At 50.0% G+C, this 25,827-nt stretch overlaps 1 protein-coding gene and 1 long non-coding RNA gene across 5 annotated transcripts in view; both read right to left on the bottom strand.

Annotated features, from left to right (window-relative positions):
• Window positions 1-139: 139 nt before the first annotated feature.
• Window positions 140-10,675, bottom strand: LOC144124351 (uncharacterized). The gene is made up of 4 exons (XR_013313152.1): window positions 10,591-10,675; window positions 8,511-8,664; window positions 1,306-1,389; window positions 140-173 (listed from the first exon to the last, which is right to left on the bottom strand). It is a non-coding gene; the product is annotated as an uncharacterized LOC144124351 (long non-coding RNA).
• Window positions 10,676-14,208: 3,533 nt separating this feature from the next.
• The window catches only part of LOC144125909 (putative sodium-dependent multivitamin transporter), a 46,374-nt gene continuing 34,755 nt past the window's right edge, over window positions 14,209-25,827 (bottom strand). For 3 of the 4 annotated variants that reach the window (XM_077659716.1, XM_077659715.1, XM_077659714.1), the window contains exons 10-12: window positions 25,457-25,710; window positions 22,407-22,626; window positions 14,209-16,310 (exon numbers count right to left, since the gene is read on the bottom strand). In XM_077659716.1, coding sequence (XP_077515842.1) covers window positions 16,284-16,310; window positions 22,407-22,626; window positions 25,457-25,710 — 501 coding nt within the window. In that variant the 3' untranslated portion in view covers window positions 14,209-16,283. Of the gene's footprint in view, window positions 16,311-22,386; window positions 22,627-25,456; window positions 25,711-25,827 lie in introns of all 4 variants that reach the window. The other variant, XM_077659717.1, reaches the window with a different exon arrangement.

Raw genomic sequence — 25,827 nt, 5'->3', positions numbered from 1 at the left:
CTGCATGCATAATGGTAAGAGCCAACGCTATACACGACTCGATGTCACGAGCACTAAAGGAGCTTACAAGTGGACTGCTGTTAACATCTATACCGAAAGACCGCTGATCCTTTTATTCAGTGAGGTGAATGTATTGGCGTCAGTAACGCGTCGTGGTTTCAAAGGCGTTGAGCCTGAAAGAGCACATGACGTGAAACAGGAAGACAGGGCAGACCACCTACGATAATTACATTATATGTCACGCGGCAGCTAATCATAACAGCAGTCGATTGCCGTTCCTATTAGAAACAAATTTCCAAACTTGCGTCTTCCTTTGCTGCGGAGTAATATTCAAGCATGCACATCACAGCTTAGTGGTCGTTGAAGTAATGCGCACAGAAAACATATAACACTTCTGTTTTATTAAATCCAAGAACAATAGCTCATATTCTTTGGCCAGAAGGTATCAACGTGACCCTGGATTTCTTTTGTCAAGCACGACCACGCCTTCGCAATACCCAAAAGCTGCTTGTATACAAGCATCGCTGCATTTGTGCTATGTGCGCTCACTGTCACAACAGTCAAATAGAAATGTCTAAGCTTGTGTCCTTGCTGCTGGTGAACGACCACATTGAGCGGGTGCCTGTTCATTATAACACGGAAAAAAGTTCCACCATGTACAGGTTCGACCTAGTGCATGGTGTTTGCAGAACATTCTTCCTTATAAAGTGTACATCATCCTGCGTACGAGTTATTCTCTAAAATAAACTGCTTCTGATAGCACTGCATAGGCAGAAAACCAAGGACATGCATTTGAAGAATTTAAGCTTGTTAATCGCACAGTAGATCAGCCTAATCTCATGCAGTACCGTAATCGCCGGTATACAGTCTGCACATGGCGCACAGTTTGCATGGCTCAATTATAGCTGAAGTTTTACCAGCGTGTCCGCACTTGGTGCGTATAATCGCTTTGTACATTTTATGCTATACTGGGCGATACTGAAAAAAATATTCCTGCATAGTAAGGACCTGCACATAGTCCGCAAACCCCAATTGTAAGCATGTACAGACCGCGGGCTGTACACCAAATTTTACGGTATTTCTCCTGTATTCCTTCATTATTTTTTAGGTAAAATACTTTCGAATTCCAGAGCCTTAGCTTTAGCATCGATGCCTTTTAAGTTTTGCGCTCATCTCTAGCTTATTTCCTATTTCATATCTCATAAAAACACCGGCATCGTAGCCATCTAAGGGATATACACAGCCGTGCAATGTTCGGATGCTGGTAGTTTCACTCTTCACTTTACTGGCATAAAATACTCTTGCCTGTAGTTGAGGGCGAAGCGAAGGGACATCTCGTCGACGTCGATGGGCAAGTAAAGACCGTCAATGATCACGTACGTCGGGAACCTGTCGTGGAAGTAGAACGGTGAAATTAAAAACTGCGCCTACAGTTTGCGCACCGGACTACTAGATATCTAGAATTAGCAAGTCAAGAATAGTAGCCCTTCGGCTACATGAACACGTTTCTAGGACCTGTTTTCGACTGAACGACAGCGGCCGTCCTATAACACGAATGACGATAGCACAGTGCACTAAAGATGCCGGGTGTTCAAACTTGCTGCAGTAAATTCACTCCGCTGCTCACTGCTTTTGTAGACTAGCGGAAGTCCTCAGGAATGCTATCTATCATGTGGGACAAACAATTTTGCTCTGTTACCGGACACTAACATGCAAGTTTTGCATACCCTTGTGCTCCGGCCGAATATTAAGGGGCCCTGAAAGGGGCTCTTAATAAAGGTGCGGTACGCGTGGGATGTTGAAGGACATCGCTCCGCGAATGCTCCGCGAATATCCTCCGGCAAGAAATTTTTTTAATGCGTTTTGTAGCAGCTGAGCTATCTGTGGTCAAAATTTGAATTTCAGCATCTTCGTGCGTCACGGAATCGCGACGAGTGATGTGTGTGACGGATGCGGTGCAGTGGAAACACTAGAACACCTGCTCCTTCGCTGTTCCGGGGCAATCGCCTCCCAGCATCCGGCCTGAGCGTTCGCGCGCGCGCGCTGTTTCCTGGATTAGCGCGCTGTGCCTACTTCGCCGCCTGCTGTGTCCGCGCTCGCTCGCGGTCGCTCCCCCGTACCATGGAGGTGCAGGTGCAGGGAGAGACCCTCCACCCCCGGGACTACGACCCAAGGGACTGGACCCACGTCCTTAGTGTGTCTGCCCGATCCCAGGACCTCTGCACGTCAACAAGACCTGATGCCTGCCAGTCGCACCTGCAAGCCACGCGCGCAGCTGCGCAGCGTTCGCGGCAGCAGCCGCCGCTCCCGGCTGCTGACTACAAAATAATATTCCGGTCTCGAGGCGGCCTACAGCTGGACCTCCTTCCGCCCCGACTACTACGGGAAACGATCCTTCAAGCGGCGTCACAGCTTCAGGAGCCGACGCGTACCCGAATCAGGGTTCATCCTACAAACAACACGTGCACCATAAGTACGCCCCTAAAAGCTGACGCACTCGCGCTAGTTCGCATAACGCACATAAACTACCAAGCTAAGGACTTCGCAGTCGCAGGCTATATAGCACCACCGGACGGAGCGGTACGCGGAGTCATCACAAATGCATACTGGGAGGAGACCCCGACAGCTCTCCTCCAGGACCTCGTCACCGGCAACCCGGAAGCCCCCATCGTGGACGCACGTCGAATGGGGGCCACGCGTTCCATCCTAGTCACCTTCCGAGCTGGGCCTGTGCCACGCGCCATTCTTTATGGAGGAGCCCTCCACAGGTGTACACCGTACAGAGGGCATATAGAAGCCTGCACGAACTGCCGCGTCCCAGGCCACCGAACGGATGTGTGTGTCCACCCAAGATCGCATAAATGTCCCCGCTGCGGGAAATCCCATCCCAAAGAAGATGTGCCATCATGTACCCCCAGCTGTATTCTCTGTGGAGGCCCACATTTGACCGGGACTGGGAACTGCAAAGCACGGGGCCGTAAACTGGCGTCCCCGAGGAACGCTCACTCTCCTACATCTAAATCGCGGCTGTCTCGCCGTGATCAACAAAGCGCAGCAAACGGACGCAGCTCGACGGCTTCCCGGTCGTTCCAGAAACCGACAAAAGAGCAGCAAAAACTCCTCGCGTCTCACTTTGGCAGACCGCGTTTCCGGCAACTCCACCCGTCATCCCCCGCCACCCCAGTCCTCCCAAGAAGGTTCGAGAGACCTGGAACTCCGGGCCTTGCGCGACGAGGTAAGCCGTCTCTCCTCCCTTTTAAGCACCCCCACCCCTTCTCTGCCTACTCAACCCGCACCCCCTCTCGTTAACCCGACCTCCCCATCCGCAGACACTTCCAGCACCCCTCCTGCAAAGAAGCATCGAACCTCAGATGCCTCACCGCCTCCCATACCCTTAGAAATAGACGCTAAATTCGCTGCACTGGATGCCAAATTTGACCACAAACTAAAAGAGCTAGACACCCGCCTTGAGGCCAGATTCAATCATCTTGCCGCCACCCTCACCGAAAAACTTGAGCAGCGCATGGACGCTATGCTTACCAAGATGATGGAGTTCATGGAACATAAGCTTACCCATCGCTTCACCCAAATTCATACCACCTACACTCCTCCCCCCCTACTTCCGCAAGCACAAACCCCCTTTGCTGAACAACACACACCAATTGACACCCGTCTCACTCCCCTCCTCAACCCCCCTACTCTCCAATATGGCGGGGCGGAGCACTAATTCTCTCCCCATTTTAACCTGGAACTGCCGTGGTTTCCGGGCCAAGCGCGCACCTCTGCAACTTCTCCTTCCCACCCTCACGCCCACTCCCCATATACTTCTTCTCCAGGAGACTGCACACCGGGCAACCCTCCCCAGCTACACATCTACACACTCAGACACCACTAGCGCACCCAGGGCGTCCACACTCATCCACCGCAGCCTCACCTATAAAACTCATCACATCACGTCTGAGACGCCCTGCGTGATCACTGAACTTATACATAACACACATACACTTGCTTCAATCTTTATAGCAAATATATACCACCCCCCGTCCCAGCCGATGGCCTCGCTAGAAACACTTCTGCGAGAGCTACACCACCTAGCGGGGAAACATCCTCTACTAATCGGTGGGGACTTCAACAGTCAGCATACTGACTGGGGATACAGAACCACGACACATCGAGGTCGCAGGTTGTGGCTGCTCCTGCAGAACCTCCAACTCACTGTTCACAACACGTTTCAGATGCCCACGCGGATCGGCAACAGTGTCAGCATGGACACCAGTCCGGACCTGACGCTGAGCCGCTACATCCGCGGCGTTACCTGGAACAGAACTCAACATACATTGGGCAGTGATCATTACATTATACAAATCACTGTACCGTACAAGCCACACCGTCACTCCTATACAACACATAAACTGGTTAACTGGGATGCACTTCGCGCTGCACGCACCACCCACTCAGACACTCCCATCACAGACATCGACGCCTGGGTGCAATCACTCAAGCATGACGTTCACCACAACACGCAACACATTGAAACGACCACCGAAACCCCAACCCTGGACACACGCCTAGCCCACCTCTGGGAGGCTTATCAGAGCCTCCTGGAACGCTGGAAAGGCAATAAATACAACAAGACACTTAAAAAGCGGCTGGCCGCGCTGCAGACACAAATCCAACAACACTCGGAGGAGCTCTGCCGGTCCAACTGGGGACAGATATGTGACGGCATCGCCGGAAACCTGTCCAGCAAACGCGCATGGCAACTCCTCCGACACCTCATCGACCCCACAAACACCAAATAGCCAACACAACACCACGTGACACGTCTCATACACCAACATATTGACGATCCCGAGGCCCTCATAAACACACTTCAGAATACATACACCTCTCCTGGTGCCCCCACACTTCTACCCGCCTACACAGGACCAGCCAATCCAACACTCGACACAGACATCACTGAGACGGAAGTCAGAGCGTCCCTCCTGACTCTCCGAACCAACTCCGCACCTGGTGCCGACCAAATCACAAACTCCATGCTACGTAATCTGGACGACCAATCGATCACCCAGATTACGCAATACTTCAACCAGTGCTGGAGGGAGGGTATCCTCCCGCAGTCCTGGCGCCATGCGAAGGTAATATTCATACCCAAACCAAACAAAACACTTACTCTTCAAAACCTTCGCCCCATTCCGCTAACCTCATGCCTCGGAAAGCTCTTCGAGCATGTTGTGTTAGCGAGGCTCACAGCGCACATGGCGGACAACCATCTATACCCGCATAGCATGGTGGGATTCCGCCCCCATCTGTCCGCACAGGACGCCATGCTTCAACTCACACATGACATTTTCGACCCGCTTCTGCCTGGTCACACCAAGGCAGTCTTAGCTTTGGATCTCTCCAAAGCTTTTGATCGCATCGAACATCAGGCGATCATGACTGCCCTATCTCCATTGAATGTGGGTGCGTGCACGTACACCTACATTCAAGCATTCCTCACTGACCGCACGGCTTAGATACATTTTGGCCCTCTCTCTTCCCCCTCCTACACGCTTCAGAGTATCGGAACCCCTCAAGGGTCCGTCCTCTCCCCCTTCCTTTTCAACATCACCCTCATCCCCCTCGCCCGAAAATTGGCAACTATTCCCCACCTTAAGCACACTCTTTATGCCGACGACATCACACTGTGGACCACCCACGGCAGTGACGGCGACATAGAGAACACCTTACAGGAAGCAGCCACCCTCACCCAAAATTATGTACAGAACATCGGACTGTCTTGTTCCCCAGAGAAGTCCGAACTGCTCCTCATCCGGCCTAATAACCACCGCTCCCCCCGCTCCCCCATTGCCATCGAACTGAATGGGGACCCTGTACCGGAGGTTGACACCCTCCGCGTATTGGGCCTGCATATCCAGAACGATGGCAAAAACACCACCACCCTCAAGAAACTCAAGCAGGTTGCAGGCGCGATATCGCATCTCATCCGCAGAGTTTCGGGCCATCATAGAGGCATGAAGGAGCGCGACCTTTGTCGCCTCATTCATGCCTTTGTCCTCAGCCGTGTGCTCTACACTACCCCATACCTAGAACTATCCAAACACGACATAAATGCTTTGGATGCCTTGATCCGCAAGGCATTCAAAGTCGCACTTCATCTTCCCCTCAACACCCCCACAGACAGATTACTAAGCCTGGGCATCCACAAAACGATCGGGGAACTCGTGGAGACCCATCGACAGGCCCAATACATAAGGCTTACACAAACCTCCACAGGCCGGTATATCCTGGACTCTCTCGGAATCAGAATACCGGCCAACGACCCAACCCTCCTCCCCATTCCTCGATCCCTTCACCGAGAGCTGGTCATCAAGCCACTGCCAAAAAATATGCACCCTTCCCACTATGAGCAACGCCGCAGAGCCCGTGCGAAGGCACTCCACCGAGTATACGGCTCCGAGGCGGACGCCGTATGGGTGGACGCCGCCTGCACGGGTGACGAAGCAACCGCAGCCGTGGTGGACTCCTCTTCATCCGCCCTCCTCACACTACCTCTTCCCCGAGACACCGCCCCAGAGGCTGCAGAGGAAGCCGCCATTGCAATTGCCATCACCCGCACGGAAGCCCGGTACATTTTAACAGACTCAAAAACTGCAATTCTAAATTTTGCGCGAGGCCGAGTCCACGTCCCTGCTTTTCTCATACTGGACTCGCCCGATGCACCCCCACCCCGCCATGTAGAGCTTATATGGGTGCCTGCGCACTCCGGGAATCCCGGAAACGAGGCCGCCAACCTTTTAGCCCGCGGTTCTTTAAACCGGGCTCAGGTGGCCTCGGATCGGGGATTCGCTAGGGAGCGAATGCACTCGTTCAGCGAGATGACGCAGGCCTACAGAGCCTCGCGCCAGCTCTACCTCCCGCCCCACCCCTCCCTAGATAACAAACACGCAACACTCTGGCGCAAACTACAGACACACACACTCTCCTCACCCCTGACCCTAGCCCAATATCATCCCTCCTTCCCCACTCCTGCCTGCACCTTGTGCCCAGAACCCTTCGCCTCCTCCCTCCACATCCTCTCCCTCTGCCCGGCGGACCCTCCCCCGCGCGGCCTAGAGGACCTCAAGACCTGGGAGGACTGGGAGACCCTGCTGCACTCAGAGGACCCGGCCGTGCAGACCATCGCCACAGGCCGGGCTGCCAGTGTTATGGACCTTAGGGACATAAACACTTGAGTGAAGTGGGGTCGTGCGGGGACCCAGGGGCATGCCCCGATTTCCTCTGGACAATAAAGTTTTTCTCTCTCTCTCTCTCGCTGTTCCGCGTTCGCCGATGCTCGTCGCGATATGCTCGCGGCCTATAGGGCGCAGGGCATACTACCAGACTCCATCAAGACGCTATTGTGGCCGCAGGGCAGTGCGCGCACTCGTGAGCGAACTTTGGTGAGCCTCTGTGCATTCCTCGAACACACGGGCTTGACGTCCCGTCTGTTCTCCGTCAGGTAGTTACACGCAGTGACCGAACGCTCCGCGAGTTCTACCTTGAACGATTAATAACTGGACGCCCCACTCCAGTTGTAACCTACACAGTGCTGTGCGCGTGTGTGATTTAATTCCTCTAAAATGAACTAATCACGCGCACAACCTGGACACATTTCTTATTGTGTAAATAGTTTGTACATATTACTTCTCCCCCTGTCCTCTATTCCTGTCCCCTCACATCTTTCATTTCATTTCTCCATTCTGCCTGCTATCCTTTATTTCCGCTGCCCCAGCTCAGGTGCTTCAGTATCGATGGCAGATGCCGGGGCTAGCAAAAATCTTTTCCTTCCGTTTTACTATTATTTTTTAATAAAACCACTACCACCACTACCATCTTCGTGCCTTTCCCTCTCCTCTTGTGTCTTTTTGCACGCTGAAGGATCGGCGCCTCCGCCGGCTCCACCGGCGACGCGCTCGGCCATCGTAGCTGCGTGACGTCTGAAAAACTCTAACCAATAGCCATCTTTTAACCGACATACGCGTTAAACGGAAGAGGGCACGAGTATGAAAAAGTCGCCGGAAAGGGCTCGCCAACTTCCGCGCGCGATTGTAGGTTATCTGCCGCGTGTAGAAGTACATTATTTGGCCCAGGTGTTAACAACACAACGAAGTGGTTGAGCGAGTTCTTTTACTCTCCTTAGAAGGTGTTTCAGAGCCCCTTTAAACAGCAAGGACAACATTTAAGCTTATCTGAGAGGGGACTCCAGACCACAGACCTGCTAAGATTGTCAATCGAATGAAAAATTCTGAAATTGTGTGCATGCATCAGCTCCTCGCACACGGCTGAATACCCTCGATTTAGGAGAGGAAAAGGGGAACTTCTACGAAATATCCGCGATTGACTAAATAACGACTTGATTGATTGAATGATTTATTGATCTACTGACTGACTGATTGATTGACTAATTGATTGACTGACTGACTGACTGATTGATTGATTGATCGATCGATCAATTGGAGAGGCACCTGAGGTCTTTGGCCGTGTACAGGACTTCCATGGGCGGCTCATCCTTCTTCGGTTGTTCTGGAGGTTCCTTAGCGTTGGCTCCTTTGGTGCTCTTCTTGCTGCTGACCTGGGACCCAGCCAGTGCGCTGGTAGTCGCCTGGCTGCTGGGATTCGCTAAGAGAAACGTTGCTCCGATGCATTGCGTCCTGATCACAGAGCACTCACGCTTTTGCTCTCGTGCATATGCAGCTGGCGCTTACGGCGCGCCATAAGGGCTGAGCTCGTGCACATGACCACCTGGACTAGCCCGTCTATACACACAACCAGCCCGTTCTTCCGCCCATGTCTCCATGTGCGAAAAGCTAAGCTCTGGAAACACCTTCCTGATCCATCGCAACCATGACGACTTCAAGCTCATCTTTACACTATTCCTCCAAAAGTAGAAACGTCAACTACTCATATGAAATCCTGTTCCAACGGCCTTTTATAAGTTTAAAATATTTTACGCGGGCAGCAGGCCATCCTCGCATAGACCACGTAATAACCTTCCTAGAAAGATCTTTCTTCTTTTCTACGGTTCTTTTTATGCGGTCCGAGTGCTGAATTTCCGCTAAAGGAACTCTCAGTTTTTACACCTGCATCACTTAATCATACACATTCCTAGCCGTTCCTCACGAATGCTTAAATCCGGCATAGAAAAAAAAATGTCGCGATGTTGAATTCCAGAAGAGTCACGACAGCTATTTGCTATGCGAGTAGAATTCTACTTTGGGGGGGGGGGGGGGGGGGGTTGAGTAATTGAGGACATGCGTTATTTTCCCATCCGCTGGCACGATCACAGGCGGCAGGCCAACGTGTGAAACATGCGCGTGTAACGCGCAGCTGTCAACTGTCTTTGGCTTGGAAAGCATGCGTGCAAGGACGTGTTGAATAGAAAAAATTGCGGCTGCACGAACTTGCATGGAAGACACTAATTCAATACATGCTCCTGTCGTGAATATCGCATTTAGCGCGCTACGTGTAACTATAGAGCGGAAAGCAATCGTTATATAAAGCTACCACAAAAAAAGTTACGCCACTTGATGTTTCTGGATGCTGAGCAACAACCTTTCGCATACCTCCAGAGGCTTGCATTTTTACTCAGTGGAGGCAATAAGACATTAGGACGCATTACGATTCAAACCCCGAGTTCTGATTGGCGGGAATGCGCCATTATAAAATACGTTGGGTACTTCATACTTTTGGGTAAGCACAGTAGTGCCTCTATGGTATTGCTCCTCACAAATATAAGATCAACCAACAAAATGTAGCGCGCGAACTTCACATTTGCAGAAGGTCTAATACGGACTGTCGGGAAACGTCCTCGTCGTCAGGGCCCGAAAGAGGCGTTAGGCAAATTTTGGCGCCGTCACTACTACGCGGTTTGCAGAGGGCGACTAGTTTCAGCAGCAGCCGCAGCATATGGGACGCTCAGTTCGCGATGAACTACATAACGATACACTTGAACCTCGTTATAACGAAGCTGAAGGGGCCCGGCGATTACTTCGCTATAGCCGTAGCTTCGTTGCAGCCCGTGTTGACCGATCTTCCATGCAGGGAGAATTGACCGCTTTGCCCCGACGAAGACAAGTCCTCTTGTCGAAACGTTGGCAAGAATCCCGAGGTTTTTCCCTCCAATGTTAACTTTGCGATTTCCAGAGGGAATTTTCAATCCTTCATTGTACCCATTATTTTCTTATAAACCGTTTCGTTATAACTAGGTTTGACTGTATTACACAGTATCTGGTCGACATGCCACGCAGCAGTATCATGACACCGCACGGCAGTCGGCACTTTGTAAGACATGCGTGGCGCGCCGCAACGCCATCCTCAAAATAAACAGTCGACTGACATTCACAGCTATCAGTGCAGTGCACATGGTGCATGATTCAGCCATAAACCTAACCAGAACTCGCGTTAAGCACAGAGAACAGGCGTGCCTGTCGACGTGGACAACTCTCTGACCGTGTCAAGAGATGGTGTATGGAGGCACACGCATATACCTCCCACGAAAGACAAATCATGTTCGAGCCAGGCGTGCATATATGTATATATACTTACGAGCAGACGACATGGCTGCGCAGTTCTTGAGCCTGCAGTGTCGGCGCCTAACCGCCTAACCCCGTGGGTTCGAAGCGCGCTCTGCAGTGCGCGTGCCGCCACCACAGCTCGCGATGAGGAACTGGTGCGCCGCTTTTCGTAATTATGATGACCGGCCGCAAAAAACTGCCGCGGGAAAACTTTCACAGGACCATCACCCTAAAGTGATCTTAAAGGCCTTTCAGAAATGCATTACTATCTACTGTCGAGAAAAATCCGAAAACATTCTTGCAGGCTGACTAGTACAATTTGGCCGGAATGGTAGCGATATATGTCCTGTCCACTTCGTTTCTTTAGCCTCGTTTTCCTGCACTAGAGTTACGACCAGACATCCGAAAATTTGTGTGTATTTAGAACTCCCTTTCATACAAATAACATGAATGGCTCTTAAAGCGGTCACTCGTGATAAGGGTGTAATTATACTCATTGGCATCCACCCAACCGCAGCCATACAGCTACAAATGAAAGCTATAACTACTCCCTTATTACAGATCTACTCCACCCTGGGGGAATCCCCGAAACATTTGACCAAAGCAGTCACACCGCACACTTACACGCTTACCGAACTGCAGTTCTATGACTATGGATTTTTATGGCGCAAGGGCATCTATGGCCAAAGAGCGGCATGGCACAAGGTATTTTTGACTTCTGCGGACAAGTGCGGTCAAAGACCAATTTCCCAAGCATTTCACCCTAAATAAGCCGAGCACCAGGCCAGGGAAAAGCTTCTACCCATTTTATAACCGGTGGGTACCCGGCGGCACTGGGGATCGAACCCCACACCTCCCGCATGCGAGGCGGATGCTCAACCGCTTGGCCAGAACTGCAGTTATATTATTCAAAGCAACATTTTATTCATCGGCCGAAGCTGTTTCCGCAATGAAAGCTCAGGTGTATACAGCGTGTAAAACATTCCAAAGTGTGAGGAAGTTACAGCTCTAAACGCTACCTAAACGCATACACCGTAAAACTTCGCGACGTCCATCTCCATCTTTATTTCATGGTATTGAAAAGTGATCCTTTCGGTGTGAAAGCACTCGTACGATCGTCAGAGCAGAGCAAAGTTTTGCTTGCGCATCTTGCTTGTGCAGCGCTCGTTGCCATAGCAACTGTGACGCCGAACAGCGAGAATTTGACCCGGGCGACTAACCAAATTTGACCTTGGCCGATTTGGACCAAAATCGATGTCCAGCCGTAACTGACCGTGCCCGACACGATGGCGACCTCCAAATATGATTCGGGTCATTAACAAAATTTTGGTCCGAGCCACCCCCCAAAAAAGTTGTTCAGAGCTTGAGATTTTCGCAATCTTGTAGCCTATGCGTCACCATTTACTTCACCGCGCTTTTGCGTCACATATCAGTTTAAGTGTAGCTAAAGGAAAATAATGAGGATATGTAAGACGATATTGAGACGCGGTTGTGAGGGATGACGTTATAAAAGCTCCTTCACTGAGAAACTGATAGCGTATTTTATACTATGCACAGATGATGAGGGCAGCCTTGTGATCCATATGCCAAAAGTCGGGGTCGCGACAGCACTCACCTCTCATTGACGCACTTAGACCGCGGACCTAGGGGTCATCACGCGCTTGTCGCAAACGCGCCGTTTCCTGGGACTGATAGTCGTAGCTGGTCATAGCTTCTGTCGTTCTCGTTACGCGGCATTCACTTCGCACGCTCTTCTCAGCGCGTCCCGTTCGCTGCTCCTCGGACGGCATGCGAACCTTGAGTGGCCCGGGTATATTTAGCGAAAACTACAGGGGCGCGCCTACAGCTATCGCACAATTGCTTAATCAACAAAATTAATAAAGACAATAACGTCCGGGTCCTGCGCCTACGCACTGGCGCACCGATATTCCCTTATGCCCCTAACCGATAGGACCACCCTGTTCAATTGTCCCTATTAAGTACAACGTACAACTTTAACACAAAACAAAAGTAACATTGTTGTAAAGCTTCGATGTGGGTTGTGGGGACACATATATATCCCCCGTCCCGTAGTAATGGCCGGGCGTAATTATCGCGCGATGTTATGCGCATGTCGATCGGAAGGTTGGCGGTGGAGGCACATGCGCCACCCTTGCTGCTAGCGACTCTACTGAGGGGATAGACGCAATTTTTACTGCACTTAACGGGAGCACGGCTTAGCTCCGTGGTGCGGAGGAAGGGGATAGAATACATGCTGGTCTTCGTGTGTCGGGGCTTGGCAGAGGCAGACCGCCTGAGAACAGTTGACAACCCAGTAGAGTACAGAAACTAGACGTTCAATGCAGAGAACAGGAGGTGCGTCTCTGTGTCAGGCGACACCGCTTCGAAGTGCTTCCCTCTTACCTTTGCTAGAACTGGAGACCTCTTCACAACCTGGGGTGACCTTGGATGACCCCGTTTCTCCCGAGCAATACGCGCTCTTTCGAGCAGAAGACTCATACACCAGTTGTGGCGACGACTTACCGCACCGCCAGTTGGGGATATAGCTGCGCAAGCTGGCTCCGCAATCTTCGCAACTTTTGCTCTATATTCAACTTTTATGTCGCTGTTAAAAGGAAGCAGTTTCTAGGTTATACCGAATTTTACCGATGAAAGAGTTCCATATCGGAATGGAACAGAGCACTGCTGCTGTCTTTTGCACTTATTCCAAGATATGCAGCTCTTGTCAAAACTATACAGCCCACCAGGTTTGCTTCCGAGCGAGCTGTGTGGCTCGTTTCGCATAGTCTGCATTCCATTTGTCTCGAAGGTGAGAACTGTTGTCACAGCTCCGCAGCTTAGGATTTCCAGGAATGTTAGAGTACCATACACGCTTAGAAGAAATAAATATTTTCGGCAAAGGCCATACTACGACGACCCCGCCCAGATTCCCATGCTACTGCAGCATGTAAGCGGTTACCAAAAAGGCACGTGTCAGAAAAATAAACTGACCACCGATTATTTCTTTCGCCTGTGTAATGCTATAGATTCAGCAACAGGTGTTTGCGATGGTGAATGCGCCGCTCGCTGTGCCACGAAGTTGCACCTTCTGTTCTGTGCACAGAGGCGTAAACAAGGCAGACATTAGTTCGTGCCACTGCATGGAGAGGGCGCCAGCCCCCCCTCATTTATCTTTGCTACGCTGACGCTGCAGAACTGGCCAACGCACTCTTAACAGCTGTTGCTGTACAACGAACTAGTGATAAGCAGGAGCATAAGTTTTTGGAGGTGCCCAGCATCTCTGCTGCTTCTGCGCATGCTGCGTCCTATCACGTAGAAAAAAACTGCGTAGGAGCCAAATACCAGTATGTTTAAACTCTTCTTCGCTGGTGTCCTACATCGTGCTGATGGCATTGCAGTATTTAAACAACCTGCCGCACGCTGCGCTTTGGTTTTTGCTGCACCACTTCTGACTCGCAAGCACGGAACTACCACACCAATATGCGCATCACCTTAGGATCGCCGCCAGCTAGTTTGCTTTGATGAGTGAATAGGTTCATGCCTAACCTGTTCTATATTTTGAATATTCCGACATGCCTACTTCCTGGCTGTCCAAAAAATTATGGCGAAATGAGAAGTGCAGATCAAACAACATGTACAAACACAAGTATCTGATTCACATAGCATCATAATTTAATTTCATTTTTTTTCCCAAGCAACTTAATGACACCACGCAGACATCATTTTTGGATCTTCACAACCTCCAGCAAATTGCACACATTCAACAAAGAGATCAAAGGTGCAACCATTTATAGAGCACATGCTGAACAGGTCTTGATTAGATCATATCAAATTCTGTCGCCTAATGCCTGAGCCCCATAGAGAGTTATGTCTGAAGGCTCAATGATACCAACACTGCTGCAATAGCTGCCTCAGAACAGTAACAAATAGGTAGCACTGATAAACCAGTGCATGCAACAAGAGGCACTGCACAAATAAAAGCTCAACAAGGCAGCTCATTAAATTCAACTTTAGCATGCCATACTGCCCAATCTATGCACAGTAAACAATTTCAATCCTTAAAATATGCCCCACAATTCAAATTTTTAAAGGAGCATTAACAAGTGAAGAAAAAAACTTCACACACAAAATTAATTAAAACCAACATTTAAAAGAGGCAAAAAATAGAAGAGGAGCTTATCTTTACGATGATGCCTTATTTACAAAATATATTGCACTCGAAAGTAACGCTTCCCCCAAAAGAGAGGAAAAATGTTTTTCTACCAGGTAAATGTGTACCGGCTAGCGGAATGTGTATAAAAATAACTTAGTGAATATGCACCCAATGTTTGAAAGCGCAAAATATGTTGTGGAGGGCAGTTTGTTCTCCCATGGCACACAAGCCACATCAGCTCCTCTCAAAACAAACATAAGCCTATATATGCATATTTACATTTAGATCTCACAGCTGGTGGAGCTGCACACAGCTTTCAGAAATGAAAGCCAGCCCACAGGTGTCCACTATATCTGTTACCAACAGAGCAAGCAGTGCCATCCTATCAGGTTCTCGGAACCTACTTGTCTTGTTACATTTGCTGTCCCACTGCAGCCAAGGGTTTGCTAACAATATAAAAAGCACTGGTGACGAGGGGTATCAGATGCCTGTCCTCTCAAACAGCGGGCAAAGAAAATAAAACCAATGCATTGCAGGCTAGAGAATTGTTTCAGGAACCTAATGCTCCATAGGCTGCTAGCTGTCACGTTTAGTAAAGATGCCCATCCAAGCTTCAGATCTCTCTGCTTCAACATGCAATTCTCTAAAAACAGAAAGGTGCTGGCATTTCCAACCATGGCACAAAGTTGCAGTCATAAGGCAAATACACACATAATTAGAAAGAAGGTTCAGAAAAGAACATTGCCATTCATCTCCCAATTCTGAACTGGCAATTCTGTAACACCTTCAAATGACATTCAAGTTTCTCGCACAGAACAATTTCTACGTGCACGTAGGAGATGGAAGCCAGATACATCCAGCAATGTGAACAGGCCTTAGACACATTTAGTCTGGCACCACCATCTTAAAACATCACAGTGGCACATCACAATACTTCACAAAATTCGCAACTGTGAAGACAGTGCCTCTAGCAAATGCCACACCACACTATCTACTGGCAGTGCCAGCCATGAGAAAAAGAGCAGCCAAGCTGCATTGCATCGTTCCTGGCTTAGCTGAGCACAACATGGAAGACTTGGATAAGTTTTGCGCTCAATGAGCTTCTGGATGCATCCCAAAAATCTGTGCATTGCTCCTTCCCGCTTGCTCAGTCTGAGATCTTCAGCACATCCACCACATTCAAGTAGAGTACATGCTGCAGGCTTCTTGCATACAGCACAGCAGCAATGCTTGATGGCAAGAAGGCAGAACAAGGCTTAAAAGCTACACAAATACCCACAAAAATAATAAAAGAAGAAATAAAAATAAACCCAGAACAAATCCCAGCAAAGTAAAAGCACTGGGCAATGAATGACACAGAGGGCCTGTCAGGCTTCAGTTAACATGAACAGCTAAAAACAAAATGCAGCACAAGAAAACTGAACAAAGCACTCACAGCCCACAAAGATCATCAACAGATAATAATGAGAACTCTTGTCCCATCCCATGGTAACAAAAATTATCAGCTTGCTGATCCCAGGATGGTTCCCCTGATGATTTGAGTGAAGTAGATATTAGAGCTGAGCACAATGCTAGTCCTTGATCAGAGTCATCGGAATCTGAAAGAGAAAAAAAAAAAAAAGGCTTAATGCACTTGTTTACATAGCAGCAGTATTTTTATCGCTACGTATGTAAGACCTAAACCTGGATTCTTGAGCATATGCCAGCAGCACTGATTTCAGGAATTACAGCACTGAGAAACACCCTACCTCTTTGCTGGTGCAGGCAGGGCGCTAGCAGCACACATGCACATCAGCAGCTACCAGCAAGCACAATATGTTATACAGTCAAACCAGAGTCCTTCAATACTTTTGTAGCGGTGCTGGCATCGCCAGCGGCGCTGATGAAGATGAAGTTGGCGCGACCTGCCTCGCGCTAACCAGAACCTCTGGCTCGTGCAACAGAGAATTATTTCGGCAACTGGCCTAGCCAGTAACGTCAACAGTCTACTCCACCGTCTCAGCCGCCGCGGCTATCGGGACGTCAAATAAATGTGGTTCACCCACCACATCTGATGACAACGGACGACAGCCCCGACGCACACAATGCCGCTCCTACCGGCTCTGCGCTCCTGCCCATCCTGTACCTCCCCTTGGCCTTGCCTCTGCACGCCCACTGTTCGCACCAGGCTTTCGGCAGCTTTTCATCGCCATGTACGCACCTCCCATCACATCCGGTGAGCTCCTTCAGCCGTATCACCACCCTTTCCTTCCTCGGCTGCCCGGCCTGCCCGCGTTTTATGTCAGGGACCCCGTTTTGTGGCTGGCGCTGCTGAACTCGCACTTTCATGTGAACAATGTGCCCAGCCAGCTCCTGCGCTATCAGCACACCAGCCGCGAACTCCCACCCGGTCTCCTGGCACAACTGCGGTTGCCGCCTCTTGGCCCCGACATATACGCCGATTTCAAGAAGGGCCTGACGGCGTATTTTGGCTTGGAGCTCCCGCCGACTCTCTGCGCTCCTGTTCCGGACTCGGAAGCTGCAGCGTCACTCGACTCACCGTCCCAGGCCGCATTCTCGACCCGAGATGCTTCGGTTTTCCCCCCGCCAGCTTATGCACCGGAGCCGCTCCCCACACCGGTGTGTCCACTATTGCCGCCACCGAATGAGCCCCCACTCACGGTTCGGCAAGTGCCACGCGAGGACGCGCCAGTCTCTTGCCAACCTTCTCAACCAGCTGCCTCAAACTACACCCCGATCTCTCTCAAGTTTGCTTCACCAGCCCCTATGGACGGCCATCCACCTGTGATCTCCCATCCCACGGCGCCTCCTGCCCAGCCCTGCTTCCCAGCTGTGGCGCCTACCCTTCGGCCATCACCAGCAGCACCCTCTCTCGACCCGGGCCCGGACTCTCTTCTAGTCCCACGTTCGCCTGCTCCCTCAAGCCCGACCACAGTGAGCACAACTGTCATTCCTGTCGCAAGGCCCGCATGCACGCCATCCGCGGACCTTGTCGCACCTCACGCGCCACCCGCACCGCCTGCCCCACATCCCTGTCTACCTGGCGTCTTCACCAGTGCCTGTGCCTCCGCGACAAGCGAGACAGCCCTACCGTATGCTTGCCATTCCGACAACTACGCCCCGGACTTGCTTCTTGTGCTCCCAGCCACCCGTCCCACTGCCACAATGAGCTCGTTTTTGCATAAAGCCGCTCCACCTCATCGACCACTTCCCTAAACGGCAGCCCGAGTCCCACGCAGCAGACCTCCAGCCCAGTATCGTGTGCCGTCGTTTCACCGTCACCAGCGGCTGAGGCATCCCCTCCTCTTCTACGCCTGCGGTTTCCGCACGCCATCCCTTCGTCTGCACCCGCTGGGCCGGCGCAAAGCCCATATCGCCCGTAACTCCCGCCGCGGGTGCATTTTCTGCAATGACATTCCGGCCTGCTTCAACCCAACTGACGGCCCCACCAGTATACCTCCGACTGCAGCACGCCTAGCTCGCCTCTTTTTCCTCGACTTCTCCCGCCTGTTCCTCACATCATCATCCTCATCCTTTGGCTCCCATCGCCCTTTGCGTAGCAGCCAGGCTCGACCGCCTGAGTTTGTTTCTCCCACCCGGCGGCCTTCACAAACCTAGCCATGTCCTGGACTTGATTCACCTGTACAAACATGTACATACCGTTTTTTTCCTTTATCGCGCACCGCGCTAGGGGGAGAGCATCTGTAGCGGCGCTGGCATCGCCAGCGGCGCTGATGAAGATAAAGTTGGCACGACCTGCCTCGCGCAAACCAGAACCTCTGGCTCGTGCAACAGAGAATGATTTCGGCAACTGGGGCCTAGCCAGCAACGTCAACAGCGACTCCACCGTCTCAGCCGCCGCGGCTACCAGGACGTCAAATAAATGTGGTTCACCCACCACACTTTTACTGGTCATGAAGCTTCACTGTCACACTATGGGGGAGCTGTGTATGCTGCCAGCGGCAATCACACCGCGGCGCTAGGCACTGTCATAGGGCTCAGAGCAGGCGACAGGAAAGGTAGCCACCATTGTCAGTGCATGGTATTGTGGTTAAATGGTGCGCAGTTTCTGCCGTCGATTCTACGTGTTGTGCATGGTATGCTGCGCATGAGTGCCAGGAAGGATGCAGCACAGCTTCCATGTGCCTGGCTGCTGTTCCGCCTACAGGGGAACACAGGGAAAGGAGTCTATGTTGTCTTTGTTTACTGACAGCTAGCGAACGGCCTGAAGTGTGTACACGGGCCATACCGCAACATGAAATTGAGGGCTTTGCATTCAACTCCCTGCATGTCCGTGCCTGCGAGAAACGCAGTGATGCAAGTGAGTTTAGTTCAGTTTAGGGGGGTTTAACGTCCCACAGCGACTCAGGCTATGAGGGACGCCGTAGTGAAGGGCTCCGGAAATTTCGACCACCTGGGGTTCTTTAAAATGCACTGACATCGCACAGTACACGGGCCTCTAGAATTTCGCCTCCATCGAAATTCGACTGCCGCGGGCGGGATCAAACCCGCGTCTTTCGGGCTAGCAGCCGAGCACCATAACCACTCGGCCACCACAGCGGCGGTAGTGATGCAAGTGAGATCGTTCCTGTCGACGAATGGATTGTGGACGGTGCCACTGTCACGTCGCAGCGCGAAGTTCCAAAACTTAAGCTGGACACAGTACTGAGGATATCCTTGAACAGCCTCCCAGCATATTTGTCCAACCCAAATTGAGACTTCGCTCAATAAAGCAAGCAAGCCATTGAAAACATCACCGGCAGCCGTGAGCGGGCCAGGAGGCAGTGGAGGCTACAACACTCTTTGTTTACAAGCCTCTCCAGCGCCGTTGTTGTCGAAAGTGACTGCATGCCAATTGGAAGGGACTATATGTTCCCTCCAATTGCTGCCTGAAACTTAATTTTGATGAGTTGCACTGCTTTTACAGAAGGCCTTTTCCTCTCATTTTATGAAGAGCACGTGAGTGGAAGAGCTGCAGTACAGCTAGCCACCTGACTGCTACCACTACCTCCTAATACACAAACATTTAAAATGCTGTTGAACTGAATATTCTTTAAGTTGACGGCCAAGCTAACGCTGTAACTTGAAGTTTTTCAATGGCAACTGGTTCAGATGTCATTTGAACTGACGGAGCACCTCGGAGAAATGAGAGATTTTGGAATGCCTTCAAAAGGCGAGCATGGTCCGCACCATGTTAGAAGAAGAGAGGTGATCCAACAGCAGCGCGAGGCATAGCCAGTTAGTGCCACTTTTACGTGCGGCACAGCCGGAAGGGGCAGCACCAGTACTGAGGAGCCTTTTTTTTTCGCTCCCTAAGCTTGCACTCCTATGAACGTGCCTGGCACAGGCATTTGATTTTAATGCATATATGACGTTGGCTTGCTTCAAACAACTATGAATGGCTGGATATAATTTCCCACATTCCGGGATATACCGTATTTACACGATTGTAAGTTGACCTATTTTTCAAAATATGAAATCCGAAGTGGGGGTGTCGACTTGCAACCAAAACGAAAACATGGCACTATAAGTAAAGGCGAGACAAGCGAGATGTCGGGCATGCTACAGCGTGGTTGCATTTTTGCTGCGGCTCCATCGCATCGCTCTTGGTGCTGGCCTTGAGCAGCTGCCATATCAACGCGCAGAACTGGCATCCCCTCTCTCCGCGGGCGGCGGCCGATGGCGGCTATCGATAAGCAGCAAACTGGCACGCCACACTCCCCACACGTGGCTGCAGACTGCGGCTGCTGATAAGCAGTGGCAGCCCAATAATGCAATCGCGTTCTACAGGAAGCTCAAGCGTTTAACAAGTTTTCTTTTTACTTTCAAATGCACGCTAGGCGCTGAAGAGAGCGTTGATAGTTGATGGAAGGACCGCTGTTCCAATCGAGGTGGCACCCCCACTCGGAACGGCAGTGGTGCCGGGGAGTGTCAGTAGCCGACAGAAGAGCCGACGCCATTCATGCCATTCACGCGTACTTTCTCTTTGGCTCTGACGCATTTGACTACTGCCGGCCACGTTTCACAAGTTTTAATGCAGTGCTTCGTCCACTGTCATTTGTGCTCTGTGTCCGGTAAGCGACCGGCGCTCGTTCACGGCTACATTCAACATGGCCGTAATACTTTATGCCGAAGAAATGCACAACTGCGCGCCGGGCCATAAGTTTGACGTTCGCAACGGGTGATACAGGTGTGGCAGCTGCAGCGAGGAAAATTTTCAGCTGTTCCACATGATGTGGCTGTTTGCGAAGTGTGGTATTTCGCTCGACGACGACATTAGAACGACGTGCTGTGGGACCGCAGCAGCGATCACGACGGCAGCGCTAGTGAGGACGATGGTGCAAGTGTGGACAAGTAGTCCAGTGACTAACACATTTTCGTTTTGGAATGTGCCCACGGGCACGGCCGCGCGCAGCAGCTGGTAGCGGCTGGCGATAAATGGCGGCCACTGGATAATGTTATCACGTTCAACTATTCAAGGCCAAGCTTAAACAACCTCAATGTTTTTGTTTTTTTTCGGCAATGTGATTTGGGGGAATTGACTTACATTCGAGTCGACTTACAATCGTGTAAATACGGTATGTTGTCCCTAGCAGACATGTGACAGTGCTGTGCAAAAGGCAGATAAATCTAGCAAGACCTATAACCTATAGATAAAGTCGCGGATAACGTCGTGTTTATCCTCTGATGGGAGTTCCAGCGGGGGTGGCCCACTCAGCGAACTTGGCACAGTGCCAAGACACTGCGCGCCCTTGACAGGTGCAGTGGTGGCGGCACATGGGGGAATGTCTGGGTGAGTTCGTTTAGCTTTTTCTAACTTTTTTTTTTGCCAGTCCAGATGTAACGATAATCGGTTATAATGATCAGATTTTTCTCATTATCGTTATAAGTGGACTGTACTGTAAATAGAATAATTACTCATTAAAACTAAAGTACAGTTGACTTCCACAACGGCACTGGTTTCCGCACGTGAGGGCCACTGCTAGGATTTGGTTGGGTTGGCCTCGTTGCATGACATTACTGTCAGTCAGCGTCCAAAAGCAGAGCAGAGCTGGGATTGATCTACAGGTGAATGCGCGGGCCAACAGCTGCCACTGCCATGAGTGAGCAGAGGAACTCAGAAACTGAAACTATGCGGCCAGGCTATTTTTTGGCCTAGCAACAGGGGCCCTCCAATCATTATTACGCCGGCCATTACACCCACTTAAGAGATGTGCGGGTTACAATGCACCATGCAATAGACAGGATTTACACGAGAGCCTGCCCTGGTGCAACACCTCGACTTGCCCCTTCAGGAGCCGCATAAATGGGGTAACAGAAACAATAATAAGTGATAAAAGAATAAATTCTACTAATATAAAGGTATCAAAAGACAACACCAACATTAAGACGAGAATGATTATTAGCTAGGCAAGTTCCTATAACTCACGAAAGCAAAGTAAACACAAAAAGAAATACAGGCATGAAGTGCATGATAAATAAGAGCTAAGAGAAATGAGACCATGCCTGTTTGCTTGAATTCAAAAGAGTTTAGACACAATCATGCCAGTAAAAAAGAGAAAGAAAAACAATGTCTCAAAGTACACTGCACTAGTCCAGCCATATTTCACTACAAAAATGTGTACTACTAAACATCTGCGAAGAATGAAAAAATGAGAAAGAAGTGAGAAAAACCTTCACAAAGTTGTGCATGCCTGAGAACTTGCGACTGACGAGTTTCGAACTCTGCCCTCGAGCCAGGGATCCCCATCATTGCTGTCAGGGTTCTTGGCCACCAGTGAGGAGAGGCAGCGAGGGTCGACGTCCTTGGCACCTCCTGTGATTAGTGTGACCACAATCCCAACCACAACCACCACCAGCCAGCCGAATCCGCAGTACCACTGGTATGACAGCCGGTACAGGGGCAGTATGTACCTGCATTGGCAAGGTACCACAGTGTCACTAGTGCGTAAGATTGTACACATGCAGTACATACCTACATTAGCTAAACTAAGAAAGCTATTAGGAATGAAACCTTCTAGTTTGTCAGACATGCAGACTCTGAACCCTTGCTTACAGAGGATGCCAACGCTTACATTTTAGGGACTGAACAGGCCAGCTGAATCCCAGAGAAATATTCAGCATTCAAAGCGAGTGTTATGAACAAGGAGAGACAAAATTTTGATACGTTGAAGATATGCAGGAACTCCTCCAAGGATGGTGCTAAGGCACAGCCAGGGGAGTGGTTAAGGAACCATAACATCCCCAAAAAACTGCGTCCCAAGGTACCTCCAGCTCAATCAAAGCTCTCAAAGCTATTCCATTTCAGAACCTATCATTCCACATGCCATATTCAAAAGTTTTTACATTTCACAGCTTTTCTGTGCGACAGGATTTACACGAGAGCCTGCCCTGGTGCAACACCTCGACTTTTCCTACTATTTAACTACCGAAATTTTCATTCGTCGCAGTCCAATGTCTGCAATCTTGTGCGTAAACTACAATTAGGCTCTAGACTTTCCAATAAATCTTTGAGAAAAAATCAGTGGATGTTTTTCGGCATTTACTTTTTGAAAAACTGGTGTTCTCAAGGTTGTTGTACGGAGCAACCCCTAAAAGCAGTGGTTATCAGCGAAATTAATTCTCGGAGTTCACAAATGGGGTAACAGAAGCCAAAAGCACCAATTTTTTTACCTCACTGTTACATACGCTATGCACAGTTGGTTGTGGTAGTAGGCTTGTTGACTATGCTTATTTAAACGTACAGTGGAATTTCGATGATACTATCCCAGTTGATACGAATTTCGGGGTGATAAGAATTCGTAAAGTGCCCTAGACAGAGTGCGCATTGCATGCAATGGGCAGAAATTAGGATATTACAAACAACCCACCACCCCACTGCGGATAATATGAATGCTCGAGTTCTCGGCCACACCCTACTCTCGAGCACCAAGTGTGCTTGCAGACCGCACACCGCCAACACCATGATCATGAGTCGCACTGCACGTGATCAGCACAGCATCAATGTCACGATCGCCAGTCGCACGATACGCGCTGCGAGCAGTGAGCGGTGGCGCCTGATCAGCACAGCGCGGTGGCACACGGCCTTAAGTAAACCCCATCAGCTGAAAACAGATGTGTGCAAATTCTGCACACGAATTTCGTTCATTTTGGATATGAATTTCAGATGGTATGAATGTTTTTCATGACCCTGTGAGATTCGTACAAGCGAGATTCTACTGTATTAACATGGTTGTGTTGACAGCACACAGCTACGAAAATGCATGTTGAACATTATACTGATGCAACTCAAGAACGAAGCACCACATTCCCCTTAAAGAATGTCCTGCAGCCGATGATGTCCGCCGATTTTCATGGCGTGATATTGCAGGGGTGGCAGCTAGATGAAAAGGAATTAGCCACGGCTTACCACATTTAAGTGATTGCAAATCGACCTATTTTTTTAAATCTAGAAAACCAAAGTTGGAGCTTACAATCGAACCCAAAGCATGACACCATCAATAAAGGCGAGACAAACAAGATATGGTTGCAATTTTATGTCGCAATTTATGGTTGCAATTTTATGTTTGCTTTACAGTTCTACCCAGTAGCATTGTTATTCTGCATGCTTATTTGGAAGTTTTTTTTTTTTTTTTTACTTTTAACTGCGCACTTGGTGCTGATGGGAGTGCCGATAATTAATGGAAGGGCTGCTGTTCCAATTGCGCCACCATCACCATTCGGAACAGTAGCACTTTAAGGGAGTGTCGGTAGCACATGGAAAAGTCGACACCATTGACACATAGGTTCTCTTTGGCTCTGTTTGACGGATCTGACTTGACCGCCGGCTACATCTTATCAGATTTTTTTGTTGTGCCTCGTCAATCATCATTAGTGCTCCGGGTCCAGTAAGCGTTCGGCGCTCGTTCACAGATACATTCAAGATGGCTGTCATTCTTGGCGCCGAAGAAACGAACTGCGTGCTAGGCTGCAAGTTCAACATTTCTGGGAGGGTGATGCAGATGTGGAGGCTGCAGCAAGACGAAATTTTCAGCTGTTCCACGCGATGTCATGGTGCAGCTGTTTGCGCAGCACAGGATTTCACAGGATGACAACATCAGGACGACGTGCTGTGGGACCACAGTAGTGTTGATGACGTTAGCAGCAATGACGACAGCTGCACTAGTGAGGACGATGGTACAAGTGCGGACGAGTAGTAGAGTGACTAATACATTTTCGTTGTGGAATCTGTCAACGGGTTTTTTTTTTTCCTGACATGCGATATGGAAGGAGTCGACTAACATTTGTGTAAATAAGGTAATTTGATTAACCACGGCGTCACAAACATCTGTGGACGCCATTGATTAGAGAGCCTTGTTTGAGGAACATCTGCTGCTTCATTTTTGAGCTCTATTGAATTATATATTTGAGGTTTTTTAAATATGCTTGGGACAATGTAGGCTTGTCGCAAGCATGTAGTTCCCTAAACAAATGAGCAATGGCACGCAGCACTGACGAACCCTATACAGCGCAAGTTTGGAGTTCCAGCTGAAGCTTCTACAGGCTGGCTGCATCTACCCCGCGCTACAAGTCTGCAGGTCTATTAGCAGTGCGCTGAATTAATTTGGCTGTTACGTTTTCAAAAGGTTCCCCAATATGTCTTAGTACTAGGCAGATCGTAAGATGTCGACCAGCCTTCCAACATCTTATCCGAAATCCCCAATACTTACATTGTACAGTTCAGAATAACTTGGCTGCAGCTCACCTCTCGCCAGCAATAATGCCAACAGATGTCCCATTGTCAGACAGCATGCCGTCGACAAGAACGGTGACAGCTGCTGTGGTTGCGTTCTCCGTAACATAGGACACTGCTGTTGTCAAGGCACTCGCAGTGCTTGTTGGTGCTGGGCAGCGGTCATCAAGCAGCGGAAGGTGCTCTGGCTGCACCCCGTACACAGTAGCTCCAATCCCCACCCAGAACCCCATCGCCAGGCCCGCAACAAGTCCAGAGAGAGCTGCCTGCAGACAGAAGAGCAACACAAGTGCAACATGTAGCCCACTCACACATTATGCACTTTTAAACTGCTCCCATAGCAATAATGTACCATTCCACCAAGTCGATTTCGAGTAGGAACG

This window comes from Amblyomma americanum, chromosome 3 (assembly GCF_052857255.1).
Source record: "Amblyomma americanum isolate KBUSLIRL-KWMA chromosome 3, ASM5285725v1, whole genome shotgun sequence".
In the NCBI taxonomy this organism is placed as follows: domain Eukaryota; kingdom Metazoa; phylum Arthropoda; class Arachnida; order Ixodida; family Ixodidae; genus Amblyomma; species Amblyomma americanum.
This window is presented reverse-complemented; position numbering and strand designations above follow the sequence as displayed.